The 25,911-nt window shown below is 44.5% G+C and overlaps 1 protein-coding gene across 1 annotated transcript in view; it reads right to left on the bottom strand.

The window, feature by feature from the left end:
- RNGTT (RNA guanylyltransferase and 5'-phosphatase) overlaps positions 1-25,911 on the bottom strand; it is a 400,898-nt gene that overhangs the window by 357,987 nt on the left and 17,000 nt on the right. Inside the window, exon 4 of the mRNA XM_040350086.1 lies at positions 13,870-13,958. Within this exon, the coding sequence (XP_040206020.1) occupies positions 13,870-13,958 (89 nt within the window). The remainder of the gene's footprint in view (positions 1-13,869; positions 13,959-25,911) is intronic.

The following is a 25,911-nucleotide window of genomic DNA, read 5'->3' on the forward strand; positions in this document are numbered from 1 at the left end:
TTCTCCCTAGTGGTTTACTAACTCATTTAGTAAGCTTGTCCACTGTAGTTCACACAGCGCAGACACCATCACTTTATTTTAAACTAGGTCCTTTCACTTCTGAAAAACGCACAGTGCATGCGGAGTCCCTCAGGGGTCTCCCTTGTCACCTGTACTATTCAATATCTATCTCGGCCCTCTTCTCAAAAGCATCAGTAACCAGAATCTACTCTACCATTCCTACGCGGATGACACCCAACTCTACTTTCGCATCAGCAACAAACAGGATCATTATCTCGGACTAGAGAAATGCCTTACTTTGATAGAAAATTGGACAGAGAGTTACCTTAAAAACGTAATGGCTCAAAAACAGAACTTCTTCTGCTCAACGCCAACCGAAGGAGACCTACCACAACATGGACACCCTCGCCCATTTTGGGACAAACCATCACCCCCAGCACTGCCGCAATGTCACAGTCGCCATTAGTAGTAAAAAAATAAATAAAATAATAATAATAATAATAATAATAAAAATTACATGACCAGCTCTATTTGTGAGGTACAACGTCGCATGACCGCACAATTGTCATTCAAAATGTGACAGCGCTGAAAGCTGAAAATTGGTCTGGGCAGGAAGGGGGTGAAAACGCCCTATATTGAAGTGGTTAATAAGGACCTTCATATCAGTACAACCAAGTATTTTTTTTAAAGATTGAAAAACAAATTACATGTTTAAACATATATGAAAATTTCAATGATTGTGTTTACATATACTTTTTGTTAATAACATAACTTGACCAAATTATGTTATTTATTTTTTATTTTTTGTTAAATAAAACATGTATTCTTTAGATTTCGGTTATAAAGAAAGAAATTATAATGATCTGCATGGTTGCGCCCAAACATCAAGAAACACAAAGGAATCCGGCCTCAGAGTCCTGTTACTCACCCAGCATGAAATTAAATGCTAGAGTAATGTAAATGTTCTATATTAACCTGTCACAAGTTAATAATGCTGCACCGACAATGACATTTGAAGACAAAATTGAGGCCAACAGAGTTTCTGAATCCCATTCGAACCATGTGCAAGCTCACCTTGACGGCTGAACCTGAACCAGTCAAGTGACAAGACATTCCCTGGGCTGTCAGTACAGGCATTTTTATAGATGGTGGGGTGTAACTTTCATGGTGCTTAAGCCAGAAAGCACACACCAGGGAGCAGTATTACAGATTAACCTTTTGTAACTGGCCTGGCATTATGTGCAGTGCAAGTTTAAATAGGAAAGATGTGGCATGTTAGAAAAGTAAAACAAAAGATCTCATTTACATAATGAAAAAAAAAGGTTAATGAATTTCAAAAATATAGCTTATCCCATAAGTTTTTAAAGTATTTTTTTTTATGTAGGGAGGATTTCCTATATCAGCACTTCTTATTGTTATACAACCTGTGGTGTGTTCACAAAGGAGGTTCTCTCTCAGGTAAAACCTTTTTAATACTATTTCTGTGACAGATTATGCCCAAGCATAAAGTATGATAAATTAAAGTGGAACTAAACTGTATCTGAGCACCACAAACTGAAAAAAATATTTAAATAATTTCCTAATATTTGCAGCAAACTCACTCACCTCCAGGCTTTATTTTGATGTGAAATCACTTTGAAAAACACCCCCTTGAAACTTCTAGCCACAGCCACCTGGAGTAAGGGCTGATTCATATAGGTTTTACATCATGGGGTTCATCTGCCCTTAGCTCAAGTATGCGGGCAGGGGGGTGTGTTTAGGTGAGAAAGACAATTGTCATGCGGCATGTGAGATGCTTTTAACTACTTCCCACCCGGCCACTGCACATAAACGGCCGGGTGGGCACTCTCTCCTGAGTAGACGCTAAGGAACGTCCCTCAGAAGGAGGGGATCGCGCGCGTTTCTGTGCTGCAGCGCGATCGGATGCACTCGTGTCACCCGGATCACATGACGCCGGTGTCCAATCACAGCCGTCATGTGATGTAAACAAAGACGGTTGCTAGGTGATCGGCTCTCCTCACACAGAAGTCGTCGGTGAGGTGTGGAGAGTGGATCGCTGCAGCTGGCTGGAGATCAGTGAGTATGCTGTTTTTTTCAGCTTTTTACTCACTGATCACCAGTCTAGTGTCCCACATAGTGTAAAACACAGAAAGTAAATACACATGTCCCCACATAGTAAAAACACCTGCCCCCCACATATGTAACAGTAAAATCACATGCCCCAATAATCATTTGCACACATGTCCGTGATCACCTGCACACATCTGTACATGATCATTTGCGTACATATGTCCGTGATCACACAAACCAATTATACACTTAACAGATTTTTTTTTTACCAAAAACATAGTAGAATACATTTTGGCTTAAATTTATGACAAAATTTGATTTTATTGGCTTTTTTAAAAAATAGAAAGACAAAAATATATATTTTTTTCAAAATTTCCACTTTTTTCGGCTAATATCACAAAAAAATTAAAATGGAGTCGTGAATAAATACCACCAAAAGAAAGCTCTATTTGTGTAAACAAAATGATAAAAAATGTATTTGGTTACAGTGTAGCATGACCGTGCAATGGACATTGAAAATGCGAGAGCACTGAAAGCTGAAAATTGGTCTGGGAAGGAAGGGGGCGAAAGTGCCCAGTATTAATTTGGTTAAATGAACAGCACCCAAACTCACGTGGTGCGTTTTGCCACTATTGCAGTGCAATTTAGAATTGCAGACAAAATAGTTGTGCCCACGACCCCAAATCACCAGACATGAACTATGAGTCGGAATTCTAGTGCTAGCCTAAGGAATATGAAAAATAAAGACACTACACACCAAAATGAATAAACTACATTTTATTCATTTTTGTGTGTATTGTCTTTGTTTTTTATTTTCATATTCCTTAGAAGTTCTCTTTAGACAACACCCTCTATTAGTGGGAGTCCCGTTTTTTCTTTGGTACAGAACTATTCACCTGACAGAGAAGAGGAAATAGGAAGAAATCCAAGGAGACTTCCTCAGAAGACAGCAGCTTGGTCATAGAAGATTATCTCCCAGTAATCAGGGCCCACAATATCCTCCTGACTTACATTATCCTACTTTAGGGAAATGTGCAGTAGGGTAACAGTGTCATACTTGCTGACCCTCCAAGAAGTAAGGAGCCATCCAGTGATGACATTTTCTTACAAGGAAGAAAGGAGAAGCATTCATAAGCAGAACCCAACTCTTAAAAGTGTGAAATGTGGCTAGTCCCTGCCCACCATCTTTTCCTCTAGGGAGAGTTTTGAGACTTTATGGTTTTCTTCATCGTAGACAGGTTAGTATTAGATGGCAACTACAGAACATATTGAGTTATTAACAACTCTACTATACCAATGCATAGGTTGGTATAATAAAAAAAATGCATTAGAGCAACATTCAATGACAATCAGATAGTATACTCTTGCATATGCATACAAAATTTCTGCCCCCCAAGCATATACAGTAATAACTCACATCCTACATAATATTTTTCATAAGAATGATAGTTATAGGATACCAAAAAAATAGGCTCTTTTATTTACCTAGGGGATCTCTGCTCCCAATGCTATACATAACCAAATTACACAAACATATCTACGACTTTCCTCACATCTGAATGCTGGTATGGTAGCTATGCAAGTGTGCTGTATACCCAAGTGAGTCATAATACAGCATCTACAGGCCTCAAAACTGCCCACAACCCCACACATACCAAGTGAAGCATGTGTTAGGACCGACTACCTCTGCAGCAACCTGGCCTGTTACCACAGTTACACAACCAGTCCTGCAAGAGGTTTATACTATTGTATAGAACATAGACACTACAAAAGAGTATAGTTACCATTAATCATGTAAAGACTCTTTACCAATAGATCTCCTCTGCCCTTAATAGCATCTGATCACACCAAGATCTGTGCGATCAAATTATTTTCCCCAAGACAAAAATGGCTTTGATACATCCAGTGAAACTGGACAGCAGGTCGTGGTGAAGCGGAAGCTTCCAGGATGTTCCTACCACCATCTTTATGATCTCAGCGTACCAAGGTCTTCTGGGAAAATCTGGGGCCACTAAGATTACAGGGATCTTTTCCTCTTTGATCCTGCAGAGTAGCCTCTGTAAAAGGGCTATCGGAGGGAATGCATAGATCAGTGAAACTGATTCCTTGGGACCATAAGCGCATCCGACCTGTAGGCCAGAGGATCTCTTGTCCTGGATACAAATTTGTCCAACTTCCTGTTGAATCTGGAGGCGCCAACAGGTCTTTATCCGGGATTCCCCATCTTTGGCATATGGCCTGAAAGATCTCGGGGTGGAGAGAGCACTCTCCTCGTAAAAGTTGCTGGCGACTCAGATAGTCTGCTTGCCAGTTCTCTACCCCTGGAACGAAGATTGCAGATAGACAAGGCACCTGTTCGTCTGCCCTTTTTAGACTGCGATTCACCTCCTTCTGGGCGCCCTGACTGCGGGTGCCTCCTTGGTGATTGATGTAAGCTACTGCTGTAGCACTGTCGGATTGAACCCGAATTGGGTGACCGTCTAACCTACTTGCCAAGGTCTTGTGGGCCAAGTATACTGCCCGTGAATTCGAGTATGTGGATGGGCAGACTTCTTTCGATTTTGGCCCAGCTTCCCTGGGCTGAAGCTTCTTCCCACACAGCTCCCCAGCCATTAGGCTGGCATCTGTAGATATCACTCTGTAGATATCAGGTGATAGGGAGAAAGGATCTTCCTTTCTGCAAGTTCTTGGTCTGTAACCACCAACTGAAGCTTTGGCGCACCTGAGAGGACAGGTGCATGGGTAAGTCCAGAGCTTGGATCTTTCTGCTCCAGGTGGCTAGAATGCTGCCTTGAAGTAGTCTCGAATGGAAATTGGCATAAGGGATGGCCTCGAAAGAGGCTACCATCTTGCCTAATAGTCGCATGCAAAGGAGGATTGAAGGTCTCTTCTTTGCCTTGACTTCGTGGATTAGGTCCTTTAGCGACTTGAACTTTGATTCTGGTAAGAATACCCGGCTTTGGGCTGTGTCTATGATCATGCCCAAATACTCTACCCCTCTTTGGGCTTGTAGAGCAGATGTTTGTAAGTTTACAATCCATCCTAGGTGCTCCAGGTATCTTATAGTAGTGAGCACTACGTGGTCTAATCCTGCCACAGACTGATCTGTTACAAGTAGATAGTCTAGATAGGCTGTTATCCTTTTGCCTTGTGCTCTGAGATTGCCCAACAAAGGGGCTAGTACCTTTGTGAATACCCAGGGTGCTGTGACCACACCAAAGGGTAGAGCCACAAACTGGAAGTGGCGATCTTCTACCGCAAACCTTAAAATCTTTGGTGAGCGGGATGGATAGGTACATGTAAGTATGCGTCCTTAATGTCTATGGACGCTATGAACTTTCCACCTTGTAGGGTGGTCGGCTACTGATCGAATAGTTTCCATTCGGAAATGGCAAATGTTCAGAAATTGATTTAGCGATCTTAGATCCAGAATGGGTCTGACGTCTTCATTCGGTTTTGGAATCACAAAGGGGTTAGTGTAAAACCTAAACCTCGCTCCTTTAGGGGTACATCTGAGATTACCCCTTGGGACAGTAAGTGATCCAATCCTTTGAAAATCCACCGAGTGGGGGCGCCTCTTCATGCAGAGGCTTTGGGGTTTTGCTTGTTAGCTTAAGAACCCCACTGCTTCTCGTTTCTTTGGGCCTGGTCTTCTTTGGCTTTTGTAGCTGGCTGAAAATGCCATTGCCAATGGCTGGAGGTAGATATGCCAAAAGCCAGGGAAAGAGAAAGTTTGAAACAAGGACGCTTGTTTTTCTTCTTCTCTGGTAACAGCGCAGACTTTCCGCTGGAAATCTTTTGGATATATTTCTCCAACTTTTCTCCGAAGAGGCATTAACCATGAAAAGGAAAACTCGCTAAAAGTTTTTTTTTTTTTGCATGGCAGTTCCGCAGACCAATGCTTTAACCAAAGGACTCTGCACATATGTACCAACTGGAGTGTAAGACGAGATGCTTACTGGATCAAATGTCTCATAGCATCTATTGTAAAACACAAGGCTTTGGGGAAATTTTCCTACAACTTGGCCTGTTCTGGAGACAACTCCTTAAGTCCCTCCTTTACACATACCCACTGCAGCTACAGCAGGTTGTGCAACTGCTAGTAGGCAGGAGGATTTTGTATAATGTTTTTTATTTTAAAGTAATAGATTACAACAGTTACAGTAAGTCAGATGACAACAACCAAGAATGAGATACAGCATTGTGCCCCATAGTATTTTTACTATATTTATTTACTTGTACCGCCTAAAGTCCATTTCATTAGCCCAGCTCTATTCCCAGTTACAGTCTGCGTAAATTAGCTTCTTTAGCAGTGGATGAACTGGAAAAGAGCATGAACTCTGCAGGGATTTAACCTAGAGAGGAGACAGGCGATTTTGATAAATCAGAGGGAGGCAGCCTGAATGCAGTACATACTGCTTCAGCATAACATTGCACCTGTGATCTTAGCATCTGGGAAGCAGAGAAAGGCTCCTCTGCCTCTGAGCCGTCCCACTCCTCATCCCTGTCCTCTGCAAATATAGCCTCATCTTCCTCCTTCTCTTCAGATCTTTCTGACAGAGGATCTAATGTTAACGGAGGAGATCTGCTTAGCTTTTTGTCCCATTGTGAGGACTTAGCGATTAAAGTCGCAATATTTGCTTCCAATTACTCCATGGCTGCTGCAACAGTGTTTTCAGTGACATATGCAGGCCCAGGTGCCACTGGAGAATCTCCTGAAAGTGGCAATGGATCCTCCTGTACAGGCAAATCAAGGCTTACTGGGGAGGATGGTACCGAACAGGTACGGGTATTACCCCCTGTCTCCGGCAGTGTTGCCTTCTTACTTTTAGCCCCTGAACCTTTAAGGGAAAATATTTTTCAGAGCAACAAGCCGAGGTACCAAAATGCATATACTACTGTGCTCAGTTTAGCAATTTACATTAAGTATGCGACTTAAACACACAGTTTCATGCAAAGAGTAGGTGTCTCTCTTTGGTAATGCCCACCAACCACATAGCTTACGTGTCCCCAAGCTGCTGTGTCCCGAGGGAGAGCTGCCTCTGGCTCCTATCTGGGCGCCATTTTCAAATTCGGCGTCCCGTGCGCACTCCCGCTACTTCTGGTTTCATTTCTGCTAAAGCGGGCCGAAGCTGCCTGGAGGCATGGGGGACATTTCCTGTGCCTTTCCTGGCATTTTTCTTCCCCCTTTATGGGAAGAGAAGAGCGGTATGGTGCAGAGCTCTGCAGCAGAAAGCATGCTTGTGGGTCTGATACGTCTGTGGCTTAAAGCGGGGGTTCACCCTATCGACAGGAAAAAAAAAACATTTTTTTCTTTTACCTTTAAATCAGGCACTGTAGCGCGAGCTACAGTATGCCTGTCCCGAATTTTTTCCCCCCATACTCACCTTGTAGTCGTCCATCGAAGATACCGGGGAATGGGCGTGCCTCTGGAGACGGAGGATGATTGACGGCCGGCTCTGGCGCGTCACGCTTCTCCGGAAATAGCCGAAATAGGCTTGGTCTTCACGACGCGTGCGCATAGCCTGTGCGCACGCGCCGTGAAGAGCCGAGACCTACTCCGGCTGTCTTCGGGGAGAGTGACGTGCCAGGGCCGGCCGTCAATCATCCTCCCTCTCCATAGGCACGCCCATTCCCCGCGGGAGCCGAAATCTACGATGGACGACTACGAGGTGAGTACGGGGTTAAAAAAATCGGGACAGGCATACTGTAGCTCGCGCTACAATGCCTGTCTCGATGGCAACATCATGTGGGTCAGGGTGAACTACCGCTTTAAGGTGAGTAAGTTCAAGACTTTTACTCCCTCCGGTGGCCAAACTTGAGAAGACACCTCTCTAAAAACATTTTTGGAAAAGGTCCTAATAAAGTTTAGGCTTCCTTATCCCTTACCTTAACCCCGCACCAGGGTTTAAACTGCCTTTACAGACCGTCCCAATCTTCACCTATCTCTGCGGGCTTTGTGTGCCAAGCTTCAGGGGGTATGGGTTCCTATTGAAAGGATACCTCTTCCCTGGGCCATGTAAGAGACTCTGACCAGGCCTTTTAGCTGCAGTAGCGAAAGTGCTGGAACTTCAGAGCCCAGTCCTCCAAAGAGAGACATTACAGGCAACGCCTCATACGTGAGGCCCGGATCTCATCCAATTTTGGCTTAAATAATTTAGCGTCCTGGATGGACCCGACGGTCTAGCTCTTCTAGCCCTCAAAGGGATATTTGAGCTTACCTTAGCACTTCTTCACGTGTCCAATCCTTAGACACTGGCAAAAAAACTGAGGTACTCCCCGGATGGGAGGGGAACTGTGTGATTGGTTGTGCCAGTGTCCAATCCCCTCTGGTGTCCGTACAACCCATTATGTAATGAATATGGCTCTGTGTCCCGAGGGGTGCGATAAAGAAAAGATTCTTCAGCTGTAACAACACCGCCCACATGGTACCCCGGATGACTGCACCTGAATCCAAACCCTACCCAATGATGATTGCACCTTATAGCCACATTGGGCGAATGCAGTAGCCCAATACCAGGTCGGGGAGTCCTCAGATGAACCGCTCTCACTGAATGGTGATGGTATAGAGGATTCCTATATAACCCAAACCTAATTTCACCTGGATAAAGGCAACAACCGTCCTGAGGATATAACGGATCAAACCGTGAGTGCTGGCTGGATAGTGAGGGAATGCCCTTATCGACTGAGAATACTGGTAATGCCGCACAATTTCATACCCAGGTGTGGATCATATGATGATCACACACATAGAAAAACTGTTGAACAATATCACAAGGAAGCACAGATGAAACATTCATCCGATCAGGCCAGTCAGTGGATGGGTCCCGTCAATCTGGGTATTCCGCTTGAACTGCCGATATGATCGGTATGTATACACTTACAGATCAGCTTCCTCAAATGATAGCTGGCTGGTTGTAATTGTAGCAAGCCTCCGAAAAGTTACAGTCAGCAAACTGACGGATTAAAGATGATAGAGACGGCTATCCCATGGTTAAAGCAGATGATGCAAGTTAGATGGTAATCCTGCAGGTGTGTTCCCATAATAAGCTCTGAACTGAGCATTTTGCAGATTCCCCTGTGTAATCAATAGCAAGTGCGGGTAGTCTAACTTCCAAGCAGATATCAGCAACCATCAGCCCAGCATTAACAGTCCATCTGATGTCAGTAAGGATCGTTCTGGGTATGTCATGGGGTTCCTTTCAAATGGCTAAGGATGTGTTGCAACAGGGGGTGGGGGATTCGATTTCTGTGTAGCTTCTGTCTACATATGTTTCATTCCTCCCAGAACTCCGTCAGGACATTAGAATTAATCCCTAAAAAAATTCAATGGAAAGCGGGAACGTAAAATGGCCCACCAACAGCCCTAGTAAAGGGGAAGCCCTCAGTGCTCATCTAGCACATCAAACTTCCAAAATGAGTCTTAAGAGACAAAACAACATCTGAGGCTGTGCTATGGCTCCTGAAACAAAAAGCATGCGGTGGCTAACTAACCCAGTACACTTTGTTCTGGAAAGCAAAGCCCAGTGTCCATTGAAAACTTTTAAAGCAGAGCCCAGTGTCCAAAGGTTACATTTCAAGCTAGCCCTGCGAACGTCTAGGTCCAGCAGGGTCCAGATATAGCCTACAAAGCTACTGCTGAGGATCCGTCAATGTGGATAGCTGCATGTGCAGCAAATCAGCTCAAGCTGGCAGAGGAATCTTGACAAAAAAAATCTTGATTAGAGAAAAATCATTAGTTAACAAAAAGAGAAGGCTTTTCTCTACAGGGCAATGCAAACATGTCCATCCTACTCGGAACACCAACACAAAACTGAGGCATGTTGGGGCAGGAGGGGTTATAATGGGCTGGTACTTTATATTTGTCAATGTCCAAATTTTCCTGTAGGAGGCAGTATAACCAAATACTCATTAAAGTACAACTAAAGGCAAAACTTTCAGGTTTTTTGTTTTGGACAGAGTGGAGAGAACACCTATCAGGTTTTTATTGTTGGGTTCCCACCAGTGAGATTAACCCTTTATATTTGTCCTGTTTACCATTATCATTGAAAGTAAAAAAGTCCCAAATTTTGGGCTGTCCGCAGAAACAATGGGCACACTAGTGGCAGTGACCTGGGGGGCCCCATTGGATTCCCCTAATTTGCAGAAATGTCTTCTCACTTCCTGTTTTAAATATGGGACAGGAAGTGAAGGTAAATCTCCACAACGGAAAAAAACTCTATCCAAAGTAAAAAGCAAAGTTTTGCCTATAGTTCGACATAATTATCGTGTCCCTCAATGAATGCTAAATAGAAGCTATGCTGTGCTTCTACGCAAAGCCGAGTTTGTATGGTACTGTAAATAATTTTGCAAGACAAAATTTTATGGTGGAAAGTAGATCATCAACTATTCTCGAAGATCGCAATAATTGCATTTAGACATTCAGATATTGTAACTTTTATTTATGAAATGCTTCAGCATGTCAACAATTGAATAAACTGGGATGCGTATACCATTATTGCATTGTGCGCCTTTAGGCAGTTTAAAAGCTTACAAAGAAAGGCAACAGCTGTTGTCACAAATGAAAGTCTTATGAAATATCTAGCTGTTGGATATAAAACACAGAACCTGCACAAAACAAGCTTTGTGTATTTTTAAAAGAAAGAGATACTCCAGCATCTTGCATATATAAAATGTTTATTATCAAACTCATAGTTAGTGTTAAGAAGCTCAGTATTAACAATAAAAAATAAAATATCTGCTTTGTGTAATAAAAACATAGGGCTAGATTCAGAGACAGTTACGCCGGCGTAGTAGATACGCCGTCGTAACTCAGAATCTACGCCGTTGTAAATTTAAGCGTATTCTGGAGACCAGATACGCTTAAATTAGGCTAAGATACGAGCGGCGCAAGTCTCCTACGCCGTTGTAACTTAAGGTGCATATTTACGCTGGCCGCTAGGTGGCGCTTCCGTCGATTTCAGCGTAGAATATGCAAATGAGCTGGATACGTCGATTCAGAAACGTACGTGCGCCTGGCGGATTTTTTTACGTTGTTTGCGTAAGCCTATTTCCGGCGTTACGTTACTCCTGCTATATGAGGCATAGCCGATGTTAAGTATGGACGTCGGCACAGCGTCTAATTTTGCGTCGTTTGCGTAAGTCGTTTGCGAATAGGGCTTTGCGTAAATTACGTTCACGTCAAAAGCATTGACTATTTGCGACGTGATTAGGAGCATGCGCACTGGGATACGTTCACGGCCGGCGCATGCGCCGTTCGTGAGAAACGTCATTTACCTGGGGTCATGTTTTATTTACATAAAACACGCCCACCTCTTGACAATTTGAATTTGGCGCGCCTAAGTCGGCAGATTTACGATACGCCGCCGCAACTTACGGAGCAAGTGCTTTGTGAATACTGCACTTGCCTCTCTAAATTGCGGAGGCGTAACGTAAATAACATACGCTACGCCCGCACAAATTTACGTCGCCCTACCTGAATCTAGCCCATAGGTTTTCAAACATTCAACCTGTGTATTTATAATAAAACAATATCAATGCTATTTGTCCAGTGAAACTGCTGGTACATTTGTTCTGTGTAAATGAGGTGAAAATTGGATGTTCTCCTATTTCCTCTACAGGTCAAATTTTATTCATTCGTTTTTCCCAAATAACTTTTTATTGAAAAGATAAGATTGCTTACAACATACAGGAACATATGATACAGCATAAGAAGAGATAAGGAAATAAGGCACGCATCTGCCTGTGTTACAGGTATTCAGGTAGTAATGCAGACCGTCTTCACGTTTCTAGACAATAGCTAGCACAGAGCTGAGGTCGAGAATGCCATATCATAGCAACACATAGAAGTACATTGCAAAACGATAAACGTGGGGGGAGTCACAAGGGTACTCCCAATAGGAGGGAGAAACAAACAAGGGACAGGAGAGAAATAAAATGAGGGGTAGAGAGGGAAGAAGAGGCAAGGGTCATCCAGTTAGCTCATTTAACTGGTCATGGCGGGTCCTCCCGAAGGCGCCATGGCCCCAGACAATGTCGTGGGCTTCTAATCTGTGCTGTATCCTGGCAGTCATTCTCTCCATCAGCTCCACATCCTTGATTATAGCGTGCAAAGGCCTCTGGGTTAGGGGGGAGAGCGTTTTTTCCAATTTAGGGATATAAGACAGCGGGCAGCTGTGAGGATATGGCGTGTTAACTTTCTATAAGGCATAGAGGTTCTCAGGGGAGATAAGGCATATAGGAAGAATTTGGGGGACATAGGGACCTGTGTGTCTAGAAGGCGGCCCAACAGTTGCTGCACCTCGGTCCAGTAGGGTGTGATCAACGGGCAACTCCAGTAAATGTGGAAGAGGGAGCCTTTGTCTCCCTGACATCGCCAGCATCGATCAGAACTAGTGGGGTATATGGTGTGAAGCACGTCAGGGGTCATATACCAAAATAGAAGGACCTTATATGCATTTTCCTTATACAGTGTACAAAGTGAACTCTTAGCTGCCTGGGACCAGATAGTCCGCCATTGCTCTATGGGTAGTACCTCGTTAAGGGCTTTTTCCCATCGGATCGTATAAGAGTGTTTACCCTGGGATTCTAGGGGTAGGCATTCAGTATTTGTAAATATCAGAAATTAGGCCCTTCTGGGCCGATCCGGCAAATACCAGCCTTTCAAAGGGAGTTGGAGGGGAAAATTGCAGGTTAGGTGCTATGGACAGGGCGTAATGGCGAATTTGCAGGTAACTATAAAATACCTGCCGAGGGAGATCAAATTTAGTTTGTAGGCTGGAGAAGGGCATTCGTTTGCGTGACAGGGGGTCTACCAGATTCCCAAAATGGAAAAGATTCCGAGATGTCCACGGGTGAGTGAGGCTATCTGGCACTTTGGGATTATACATAAATGAGGTCAAGAGCAAAAGGCTCCGAGGACAGTCCACATGGTCGCGACAGCTGACGCCAAAGTTGTCGGAGCTGTGACACAGAGCCCAGCAAGCATTCAGGGGGAACCTCCACATCCGCACTCCAAAGCAAGTTATTAGATTCATTTGTTTTTTATAAGAAAATACTGCACTGTGGCCACTAGCTGAGGATCATATACAATAAATACTTGTTTCTTACGATTGTCTGCTTCACCTTGTGGCCATAGTGTGCCATTTTCCTAAAACACACTTTTTATGAAGGAATAATATTTGACCTGTAGAGGAAATAGACTGAGAACATTTGACTTTGCCCCATTCACATAGAACTCGCAGTTTCACTTGATTAAAAAAAAAAAAAAAAAAAAAGAAGAAGAGGCATAGCTAATAAATACACCCACATGGATTGGTCATTAAAGACATTGTTGCCTCGCACATGCAGGGCAAGATAACAACATCTCTGGAAAGGGCAAACCCTGACCCTTTCCTGCCACATACTCAACTCCCCTGCGTTTCCTCATAGCTCATCAATGGCTGGTGACAATGCCTCAATACATCCGAATATGGGGAGCCATGTGACCTGCTCCCCTGTGAACATGTTTGTTATTTTTAAACAAGATTTTAATATCACTTTAACTTTCTCTCTTGTAAACACAACAGGAAGCGAGAGGAAACACCAAGTACAGGAAATCCCCTTTGACAGCTGTCACTGGAATATTCAAATTGGAAGGTTTCCACTTTACTTCTATTCCAGTGATAAGTCCAAATTTAGATTTGTGTCACTCTTTCATTCTTGGTGAGAGTTAAACTCCCTGGTGGGGACAGCAATAAAAACATGACAGCAGTTCCATTTAATGTTATACAGATACCAAAAATTAAACAAAAAACATACCAATAAGCTGATCTGGTTTTTGGTCCATATACCGATCACAGAAGAGAATGAATGCTCTTGCGTTTTCTTGAGACGGGCACTCAGCATGTCTGCAGAAGCAAAATATGTAGAAGTTCAACATAAAAGCAATAGTTTCAGTCAGAGGTTATATTCAGATTGTTAGTCCTGCCAGCCTGCATGCTTGTGCATAACAATACTCATGAGAAAAAAAGAAAAAACGCACACACACACATGAAAACAAATAAGCTGTGCCCTACAAGGGTTTTAGTCTGTTTTTAAGCCCATATTCTCACTTTTATTATGCTTAAATTAGCTGTACATTTGACAACCTCACAACACCTTGGAGGTCTTCACAAAGAGTTCCTAAAAGACAGAGAATGATTGCAGACTCAATAGGAGGGGAATTAGAGTGGTGCAAGTACAATGGTTGCATCGCTCTTCCATACATGAAGCAGACGTTACTCCTAGGTAACAAGGAACACAAAATCATTTCTATACAGAAAACGGACACAATCTCTTTGGAAATTAGTCACAGAACAAACTATAGTTTCTATTTCATTCTGAAAAATAAACTGCCACTTCAATACGGGACACTTTTACTCCCTTCATGCCCAGGCCAATTTTCAGCTTTCAGCGCTGTCACTCTGACAATTGCGCAGTCATGCAACATTGTATCCATATGAAGAAAAATAACGATCAATCCTGCTGTACGGACAGTCTATCTAATTTCTTGAGACCCTAAAATTCCAGGACAGTACCAATATCCCCCAAATGACCACTTTTCGGAAATTAGACAGTGCAAGGCATTTAGCGTGAGGTATGGCAAATTTTTGTGAAGTTGTCATTTTTTGTCACACATCTTTAGAGAATGAAGAAACTCAAGTTTTTTATGTATTTTTAAAGTATTTCTACATACTGTCACCAGTGCAGTACAGTGTCATTATAAAACTGGTGCGTGGTGATCAGGGACACCGAGTGCTGTGATTGGCCACAGCGGCCCAGTACAGTGAACTGCCATCGACTGTGTCCAGTGGACACGGCACGTGACAGATTGTGGCAGAGCATGGCCCTTGGAGCGTGTTTCTGGGAGGAGGCCCTATGACGTCCTCCTAGTATAACAGGGTTTTATAAATGTGTTAATAAACAGCTGCATTTCATAAAGCGGGAGTTCACCCATAAAACAATTTTTCCCCTTACATGGATGCTCGTTTTGTCTAGGGGAATCGGCTAGTTGTTTTAAAATATGAGCTGTACTTACCGTTTGAGATGCATCTTCTCCGTCGCTTCCGGGTATGGGTCTTCCGGAGCGGGCGTTCCTTCTTGATTGACAGTCTTCCGACGGTCGCATCCATCGCGTCACTAGTAGCCGAAAGAAGCCGAACGTCGGTGCGGCTCTATACTGCGCCTGCGCACCGACGTTCGGCTTCTTTCAGAAAATCGTGACGCGATGGATACGACCGTCGGAAGCCTCTCGGAAGACTGTCAATCAAAATAGGAACGCCCATTCCCGCAGCCCATACCCGGAAGCGGCGGAGAAGATGCATCTCGTAAACGGTAAGTACGGATCATATTTTAAAACAACTAGCCGATTCCCCTAGACAAAACGAGCAGGAATCTAAGGGGAAAAGGTGTTATGTACGGGTGAACCTCCGCTTTAAACTGGGTATACAATACAATTTTGCATGACAATTCAAAATAAAAGTCTCAGAACATTTGAATGTTGTTCAAAAGTAGTTCAAGATTTCATTTGCTTTTCACTTTGGAAAGAATGGACTTTACCGAATGAAAAAAAAAAAAAAAACACACACACACACGGTTAAATTCGTATAATTGGGGAAAAATTTCCATTGTGATCCTTCAAATTTTCTGGTTACTGCAGTCAAAAACGAATGCCGATTTTACCCTACTAAGGATTCGAAAAAACAAAGAAATGTTCTTACAATGAAAAACATAAAAAAAAAAAAAATTCTATTAGTGTATACCCAGCTTTATACTGAAAATGTCATTGACAGACCTAATCAGTCAAATAGGTTAACGTGTAACTGTACTTTTACTAAAGCTCCCCCTCCCACCCCACCCCTCAAAAAAGAAAACGACCATACAAAACCGATGCAGATGCTTTGGGAAAAAAAAAAAAAATTATAAAAAAAAAAAAATTACCAACCATTATAGATTATCTTTACAGTTACGCATTTATGCATTTTTTGTTTTACAAATAGAGATTTACAGGAATGTATGTTTTTTTTTTCATAATTAATGATGGACAGGACTAACTATTTTTTTTAAAGTGGTAGCAAGTCAGCCATTGTAAAAAATAAAAAATAAAAAATAAAAAAAAGAAGTTTAGGACTTTACTACCAATTTGCATGTTCTCCCTGTGCTTGCATGGGTTTCCACCCACGCTCCAAAGACATGCTGCTAGGTTAATTGGCTCCTGTCTGAAAACGGCCCTTGTATGTGGGTTAGGGACCTTAGATTGGAAGCTCCTTGAAGGCGGGGGCTGATGGAAATTTATAATATATGTAAAAGTGACAGCTCTATATAAATAAAACTAGGAAGTGGCGATTTTGGCTCCAAAAGTAGTATCTTGTTTACACAGCTCAGTGACTCATCATTAGCAGCAACTTCCACCTTATCACATGACATTTCAGACTAATTCTGGCCGTCTGCCTTCAAAACATTCACTCATAACATATATACTAGAATAATGACAAGCAGGCACATAGCATTTTGGAAGGTATGCTCATCAATGACAGCTGTTATATAGTCAACGCTTTTAATACATTTCCTGCTCAGTTTATATTATAGGCGGACAATTCAGCAAAAAATGTGAAAAAATATTTTTCATTTATTTTTACAGTTTTCTGCAAATGCCGTGCTTTTCATTCAATACTATTTCTGAACAGACTGACAGTAAGAGCCCTTTCACACTGGAAACGCCTATAGCAGAGCGTTAAAATAGCGGTAAAACACCACATTTTTACAGTGTTTTCAATTCATTTCAATGGAGAGAGGCTTTTTGGAGCATTTTATGAGCGTTTAAATAGCGCTGTTTTTACTGCGAAAACGTGGCAAAAACGCACCCGTGTGAAAGGGCTCCAAGAGCCCTTACACACTGGAAACGCCTATAGCGGATCGTTATTAGCGGTAAAACACCGCTATTTTACCGCGTTTTCAATTCATTTCAATGGAGAGGGGCGTTTTTGGAGTTTGAGCGTTTTAATAGCTCTAATTTTACGCCGAAAACGCGGCAAAAACGCGCCAGTGGAAACGCCTATAGCAGAGCGTTAAAATATCGGTAAAACACCGCTATTTTACCGCGTCTTTACAGCGTTTTCCATTCATTTCAATGGAGAGGGGCATTTTATGAGCGTTTTAATAGCTCTATTTTTACCACGAAAACGCGGCAAAAACGCACCAGTGTGAAAGGGCTCCAAGAGCCCTTTCACACTGGAAATGACTATAGCGGATCGTTAAAATAGCGGTAAAACACCGCTATTTTACCGCAATTTTCAATTCATTTCAATGGAGAGGGGCGTTTTTGGAGCGTTTTAATAGCTCTATTTTTGCGGCAAAAACACTGCATAAACGCACCAGTGTGAAGGGGCTCCAAGAGACCTTTCACACTGGAAACGACTATAGCGGATCGTTAAAATAGCGGTAAAACACCGATATTTTACCGCGATTTCAATTAATTTCAATGGAGAGGGGCACCAGTGTTAAAGGGCTCCAAGAGCCCTTTTACACTGGAAAGGCCTATAGCAGATCGTTAAAATAGCGGTAAAACACCGTTATTTTACCGCCATTTTACAGCGTTTTCGATTAATTTCAATGGAGAGGGGCGTTTTACGAGCGTTTTAATAGCGCTATTTTTACCGCAGAGAAAAAAAGCACCAGTTTGAAAAGGCTCTAAGGCCCGGTACAGCGGCGCTATTTTTAGCACCACTATACCGTCGTATTTACCACGATATTTGGCCGCTAGCGGTGCGGTTTTAACCCCCGCTAGCGGTCGAAAAAAATAGGATTTTTGTACTCACCGTAAAATCCATTTCTCTGAGTTCATGGACGAACACAGCAGCCTTTGACCTTAGGGTTATATCCGCTTCCATCAGGAACAAAGCACTTTAAGTGTTAACAACACTTTTCTCAGTGCAGCTCCTCCCAGGGGGCGTGGTCCCCCGGGTATAACCCACACCCTGCTCCAGCAGCTTCCAGTTTGTAACAAGCATTACAAACCAAAGAAGGGGTGGGTGCTGTGTCTGTCCATGAACTCAGAGAAATTGATTTTACGGTGAGTACAAAAATCCTATTTTCTCTTCCGTTCATGGCCGGACACAGCAGCCTTTGACCTTAGGGACGTCCTCAAGCAGTGTCAAAAATTTCGAGGGGTGGGAAAACAACACAGCAAACCAATGCGTACACCCCAAACAAAACCGGAGTTTCTCAACAGAGGAACTCCACCTTAAACTGCCGCCTGTAACACCTTGCGGCCGAAGGAGGCATCAAGAGATGCACTCACATCCACCTTGTAAAACTTTAAAAAAGGGGGAACCCACGACCAGGTCGCTGCCTTACACACCTGTAGTACAGAGGCTTGATGGCGGAAAGCCCAAGAGGCACCGATCGCCCTGGTCGAATGCACCATGACCCGAAAGGGAAGCGCCCGCCCCTTCAGGGCATAGGCCTGAAGCACAACCTGTCGGATCCACGTAGAAATGGTGGCCGACGAGACTGCCAGACCTTTTCTGGGACCAGTCACCGACACCAACAGTAAGTCCAACTTCCGGAACGGAGCCGTAGCAGATAAGTACACACGTAGGGCCCGAACCACATCCCGGAATGTCAAGTGGCCTCCTTCTGGTTCTTCGGCTGAGGACATAAGGATGGAAGAACGATGTCCTCATTAATGTAAAAGGCCGAAACAACCTTTGGGAAAAAAGAAGGCTGCGGAAGCAGCACCACCTTATCCTTATGGATGAATAAGTAGGGAGCCTTGCAGGACAAGGCCGCCAGTTCAGTGATCGAGGTAATTGCTACCAGAAAAACCACCTTCTGTGACAGAGTCAACAAGGGGATCTTCCGAATGTCCTCAAAGGGAGCTCGTTGAAGCACCGAAAGGACCAAATTCAAGTCCCATGGAGGCAGTGGAGGGCGCACAGGAGGGGCCACATGCCGGACCCCCTGCATATCAAGGAGTGCGCTGCCAAGGGACGCGGAAAGTAAACAGCCAGAGCAGAAATCTGGCTCTTGACCGTACTCAAGACGAGAGCCTGGTCCACTTCCCGCTGTAGAAACAGCAGAATCCGGGACACCACGTATGTACGGGGGTGCCACCTCATCTCCTCACACATAGAGATGTCTCCTAGAAGTAGACTTTCGTGCACGCAGCATGGTAGAAACCACCAAGCCCGATAGGCCCCGGTCCTTCAACACCTGGCTCTCAACAGCCACGCCGTTAAGCCAGCGACTGTAAAGCAGGGTGGAAGATCGGACACTGCGACAGAAGATCTACTCTCAGGGGTAGACGCCAGGGGACGTCTGCCACCAGGCGCACCAGGTCCGCGTACCAGGAGCAGGGCGGCCAACCTGGGGCGATCAGGATTGTTGGAATCCCCTCGGCTTCCACTCTGCGCAGCAGGAGAGGAAGAAGCTGCAGAGGAGGGAAGGCATAGATCAGGCGATAGTGACCCCAAGGAGCCACCAACACGTCTGACGCGTCCGCCCACGGGTCGTTTGACCTGGCCACGAACCGTGGCACCTTCCGATTGAGACGGGATGCTAGAAGGTCCACGTCTGGAGTGCCCCACTTTAGGCACAGGACTCCGAAACACCTCCGGGTGAAGAGACTATTCCCCTTGGTCCAGTGCTTGGCAATTCAGGTAGTCGGCCTGCCAATTCTGAACACCCGGAATGTACACGGCCGACAGAGCCAGAACGGACCTTTCGGCCCACCGAAGGATGCGCGCGACCTCTGTCGCCGCAGCTGGGCTCCTCGTGCCTCCCTGATGATTGATGATCCAGGGACCACCTGGCAAGGCACAGCTTGATCGCTTGGAGCTCCAGAATAATGATCGGCAGGCGGGACTTCTCCTGAGTCCAGCCGCCCCTGGGCTTGACTAGGTGCCCCAAACGCCCCCCCCCAACCGGAGGGCCTTGCATCCGTCGTGACCACTGTCTAGCGGCACGGAAGAAATGCCTTCCCGGTCCGAAGCACCGGGAAGCCACCACACCAGGGAGGACTTGGCCAGATGGCTCAACTGAATCTGGAATCCAGAGACAACGGGAGCTTGTCCCAACGCAACAGAATTTCCTTCTGTAGCTCCCTGGTGAGGAATCGGGCATACGGGACCGCCTCGAAAGAGGCCACCATCAGACCCAGAACCCTCATGCAGAATCGAAGAGACGACCACTTCTGGGCGGACAACTGCTGCACAGCAGATCGCAGGGTCTTCAGTTTCTCCGTCGGGAGGAAAACTTGCGTGATAGACACGTCCTCCTCTAACTCTGAGCCTGAGGAAGCCCTCAGGAGAAGGTCGTCCAGATATCCCACGATAGCGATCCCTCGCTGCCTTAGCAGAGCCAGTATCGGGGCGAGCACCTTGGTAAAAACCTGTGGGGCCGATGCCAGGCCGAACGGGAGGGCCACAAATTGAAAGTGGTCCCAACCGCAAAGCGCAGAAATCTCTGGTTCTTTGAACAAATGGGAACATGCAGGTACGCGTCCATGATATCCAAGGACGCCATGAAGTCCCCCTGATGGAGTGCCGCCATTACCGAGCGAATCGACTCCATCCTGAATTTTTGTACCATGACAAAAACAATTGAGGGCCTTGAGGTCCAGGATTGGACGGACCCCTTCCTTCTTGTGGACCACAAACAGATTGGAGTAAAACCCCTGAAGCCGTTCCTGCGAGGGAACTGGCACAATCACTCCCCTGACCAGAAGATCCTGGACAGCCCCTGCCTGAGCCAGCCGGGGTTCCGGAGGAAGCTGGAGGTTGGAAGGAAAGAATCTGTTTGGCGGACAAGAGAGAAACTCTATCTTGTACCCTAAGGCAACTACTTCGCAACCCCAACGGTCGGAAAGAAGAGACCTCCAAGCCGCGAATTTGCGAAGCCGGCCCCCCACCCAAGACACGGGCGGGGGCAGACCTTCATGCGGAAGCAGGTTTATCTGCAGGCTTGCGTTACCAGGCGCGCCTCTTCCCCGCAGCGGGGGCCTTGCGGATTTTTACCCGCCGTGCTGGACGCACGAAAAAAAAAAACGCTTGGGGGTAGCAAAAGAGGGCCCTTGCTTACGCCGAGGCTCCTTGCCCTCCCCAGACTGTGAAAGCAGCGTGCTCTTACCACGGAGGCCCTGGAAAGCTGTACAACCTGTAGAATTTTTTAAACGTCGCCTATCGAGATTTTTAAGGGTAAAAGTTTGACGCCATGCCACGAGCGGGCGCAATTTTTAAGCGTGACATGTTGGGTATCATTTTACTCGGCGTAACATTATCTTTCACAATAAATAAAAAAATTGGGCAAAATTTATTGTTGTCTTATTTTTTAATTCAAAAAAGTGATTTTTTTTCCAAAAAAAGTTTGCTTGTAAGACCGCTGCGCAAGTACGGTGTGACAAAAAGTATTGCAATGACTGCCATTTTATTCTCTAGGGTGTTAGAAAATATATATATATATATATATAATGTTTGGGGGTTTTAAGTAATTTTCTAGCAAAAAAAACTGTTTTAGTCTCGTAAACACCGAATCTGAAAAACAGGCTCGGTAATCAAGTGGTTAAACTTCTCCACAACAGTATCTCGGACCTGCCTGGTGTGTTCCTTGTTCTTCATGATGCTCTCTGCGCTTTAAACGGACCTCTGAGACTATCACAGTGCAGGTGCATTTATACGGAGACTGGATTACACACAGGAGGATTCTATTTATCATCATTAGTCATTTAGGTCAACATTGGATCATTCAGAGATCCTCACTGAACTTCTGGAGAGAGTTTGCTGCACTGAAAGTAAGGGGGCTGAATAATTTTGCACGCCCAATTTTTCAGTTTTTTATTTGTTAAAAAAAGTTTGAAATATCCAATAAATTTCGTTCCACTTCATGATTGTGTCCCACTTGTTGTTGATTCTTCAAAAAAAAAAAAAAATGACAGTTTTATATCTTTATGTTTGAAGCCTGAAATGTGGCAAAAGGTCGCAAAGTTCAAGGTGGCCGAATACTTTCGCAAGGCACTGTAAGTTTAACCAAGATTGTATTCTACAGCTCTAATAAAAAGCAGCTTAGAAACAGCTGAAAATGGGAAAACTCAGTACATAGAAATACCTGTTGCTACATGACTATATTGTGATTCTGCTGCCAGAATAGATATCACTCACACATATTACTGTTATATCTTCTTACTGGAAACAAATGTCTTGCTAGCTTGTGTAAACCATGTTACTAAAGAGGTAGGTCAAACAGCACACTGAAAAAAAAGAAGAAGAAAAAAAACGTTTCCATAGAGAGGGAACTCATAGACCCAGCACTACAGAACATTTATTTTTTTTTTTAAAGTACAACTATAGGCAAAACTTGTTTTTCCCCGTTATGTATAGAACAAGGGAGGGTTATAACCCCGGTCAGACTTTTTTGCCATCTGTAATCCGTGAGAGAAAACCCCCTGCAAATTAAAAGGGGTTGTAAAGGTAAATGTTTTTTCACCTTAATGCATTCTATGCATTAAAGTGAAAAAACATCTGCGTATTAGCGCCCCCCCCCCCCTCCCACCGATTACTTACCTGACCCCTCGAAAGTCCCGCACCTTGAACGGGCAGGCTTCTCGGCCATCTTCCCGGCTCATTCATCGGTTGATTGAAAGCAGCGCAGCCATTGGCTTGCGCTGCTGTCAATCACATCCAATGACGTGGCGTGCCGGGGGCGGGGCTGAGTGATACAGTGAGCGGCTATGGCTGCCGGCTATATAATTGGAGCGCGCCCGCAAGCACTCAACACCGTGCGAGCTCACTCGCATTAAGGTGTTGAGTCTTTGCGGGGGGGGGGGAGCCAAGACAGCCGCTGAGGGACCCCAGAAGACCAGGTTCGGGGCCACTCTGTGCAAAACAAGCTGCATAGTGGAGGTATAACATGTTTGTTATTTAAAAAAAAAAAAAAATATTTCTTTAGTGATCCTTTAAGGGAATTCCTTGGGGACTCCCAGCTCACTAGAACTAGTGTTACTATTGAAAAATGTCCCCTCTAATCCTCCACATTGTGTAAAAAGTAGGGTTGTCCCAATACCGATACTAGTATCGGTACCGATACCAAGCATTTCCTCGAGTACTTGTACTCTGGGAAAATGCTCCGATACTTTACCCGATACCTGACTTTCCCTGTATCCATCTCCAGTTCCCCCATCCGTTCTGCTCTCTTCCTCCATGCTCCTGTGTCCTCCCCTCCGCTGCCATTCTGCTTACTCCCTCCATGCTCCCTGTCCCCCCTCCGTGCCGCTGCCCGTCTGCTCTCTTCCTCTATGCTCCTGTGCCCCCCCCCTCCGTGCCGCTGCCATTCTGCTTACCCCCTTTGTGCCATGCCGCAGCTGTCCTCCGTTCTGTTCTCCCCCTCCGTGCCGCAGCTGTCCTCCGTTCTGTTCTCCCCCTCCATGTTCCGTGTCCCCCCTCCGTGCTGATGCTTCCCCCTCCGTGCTCTGTGTTCCCCTTCATGTCCTCCTCCGCCCCCTCTGTCAGGATAGAGAGCGGTGGTAGGAGCCGCTAAACCCGGCTCCTACCTTTTCTGAATGAACAGAGTCAGTGATCACTGACTCTGTTCATTCATATAACTGAGCATCGTAAACTGTGTTTACAATGCTTCAGTTTATGAATGGATAGGAGCCTCTGTCTGTCTATTCATTTCCAGTGCAGCTGAGAAAGGTACTGGGGAATCTGTGTCCTTAGTCCCTTTCTCTGTCTTAAAGGGGAGATGTCAGAGGTCTGTTAAGACCCCTGATATCTCACCAAAGACCCCCAACAGGGCTGATTAAAAAAAAATATATATATTTTTTAAAAAATAAAATGTAAATATTAAAAAAAAAATAAAAAAAAAAACAGTGACAAACCACCACCCCCCTAAAAAAACAAACAAAAACCCCAAAAAAAAGACTGTAAAAAAAAAAAAAAAAAATACCGTCACATAATTAAAAAAAAAAAAAAAAGTATTGGTAATCGGTATCGGCGAGTACTTGAAAAAAAAGTATCAGTACTTGTACTCGGTCTCAAAAAAGTGGTATCGGGACAACCCTAGTAAAAAGGCTGTCTGATCCTGTCTTCTCTGATCCTCTCTTTCTTTCCCAGTCCCCAAACTATCTCCTCATAGTGCAGTGCCAGGGACATAATGCACATGCTCACTTTGGTGTGTATTGATAGAGTTTTCTTTTTTTTGGGGGGGTAGGGTACACGTGATTGACACCAGCACTGTCCAGAGGGTCAGGGATCCTGGAGCCTCCAACAAGCTTTAACCAGTGCTCGGCCGGACACTAATAGAAGTCACAAGACTGCTATATACTGCCGATGAGAAAAGGTATTTAGCGGTTTATAAATTTACTAAAATAATTGCATTTCCATGTTCTGTGTACTGTGGGCGATATAGTGAATGCTCTGGTGCTTCTCCGGGCTCGTCCGTATGATCAGTGAGCCAGAGAACAAATCGGTCCCCGCCGGAAGAGGATCATAGAGATTTCTGGTCCCCATCTCTATGACCCTCGGAGGCCCAGGCATCACATTATGACATCACGTCCTGGCTGGCGGATGTAAACTATGCCGGGGACTCCAGTGTTTTTTTTTTTATCTCAGTCTTTCCAGCCTGGAGGAGAGATCTGGGGTCTTATAGACCCCAGATCTCTCCATAAAGAGGACCCGTCATAGACTATTTCTATTACAAGGGATGTTTACATTCCTTGTAATAGGAATAAAAGCGATCAAAAAAAAATAAAAAATGTAAAAGCACCCCCGTCCCTGCATGCTTGTGCACAGAAGCAAACGCATACCTAAGTACACATATGTAAACAAGGTTGGGAAAAAAAAAAATCACACATATGTTACAGCAAGAGCAACAATTATAACCCAAGACTTCCTAACTCTAAACTGGTAATCCTTAAAACAAAATTTAAGTGTCGCCTATGGAGATTTTTGAGTACCAAAGTTTGGCGCCATTCCACGAGTGTGTGTAATTTTAAAGCGTGACGTGCTAGGTATCCATTTACTCTGTGTATCATCATCTTTCACGTTATATATATTTTTTTAATTCATGAAACTATTTGAAAAATTCCTGCGCAATTACCCTGTGATGTAAAAAGTTGCAACGATCGCCGTTTTATTCCCTAGAGTCTGGGCTGAAAAACATATATAAATGTTTGGGGTTTCGGAGTAATTTTCTAGCAAAAAAAAAATCATGATTTTTACACGTGAGGATTGCCAGCAGGGCTAGGGAAAAAAATCGATTTGAATCAAGTTGGGAGGTCAAATCGATTCAGATTTTGACCAAATCGATTTTTTCCGCGGAGTGCGTAATAGACCGCGGCCTCGCCTAAAAAATCCTGCCCGCAGCTCACCACGATCCTGGGAAAAGGCCGCGAGGCCAGACGCCGCATACTAGGCCAAAGCCGCAGCCTCAAGCCCTTTTCCCAGGATCGTGGCGAGCTGCGGACAGGATTTTTTAGGCGAGGTCGCGGCTTCGGCCTAGTCCACTGCCTTTTCCCAGAATCATGGCCTCGCCTAAAAAATCCTGTCCGCAGCTCCTTAGTACCGGTGCGGTGTCCATCAAAAAAAAAAAAAAAAAAAAAAAAAAAAATTTCGAATCATGAATCAATTTTTTTTTTTTGTCAAACGCAGATTTTTCTGGGGCCAAAAATCGCCCAGCTCTTATTGCCAGAATAGGCCCGGTATGGAAGTGCTTAAACAATAATTCTGGCTAGGGTTGTAATTATTTCCCGCTATCCAAAAACAGAAAGGGGAAAAAAAAATTGTCTAGAGTTTAATCCTGATAACATGAGGCAGATTGTTCTTCCATAAC

The sequence above is a fragment of the Rana temporaria genome, chromosome 4 (genome assembly GCF_905171775.1).
Source record: "Rana temporaria chromosome 4, aRanTem1.1, whole genome shotgun sequence".
NCBI classification, from domain to species: domain Eukaryota; kingdom Metazoa; phylum Chordata; class Amphibia; order Anura; family Ranidae; genus Rana; species Rana temporaria.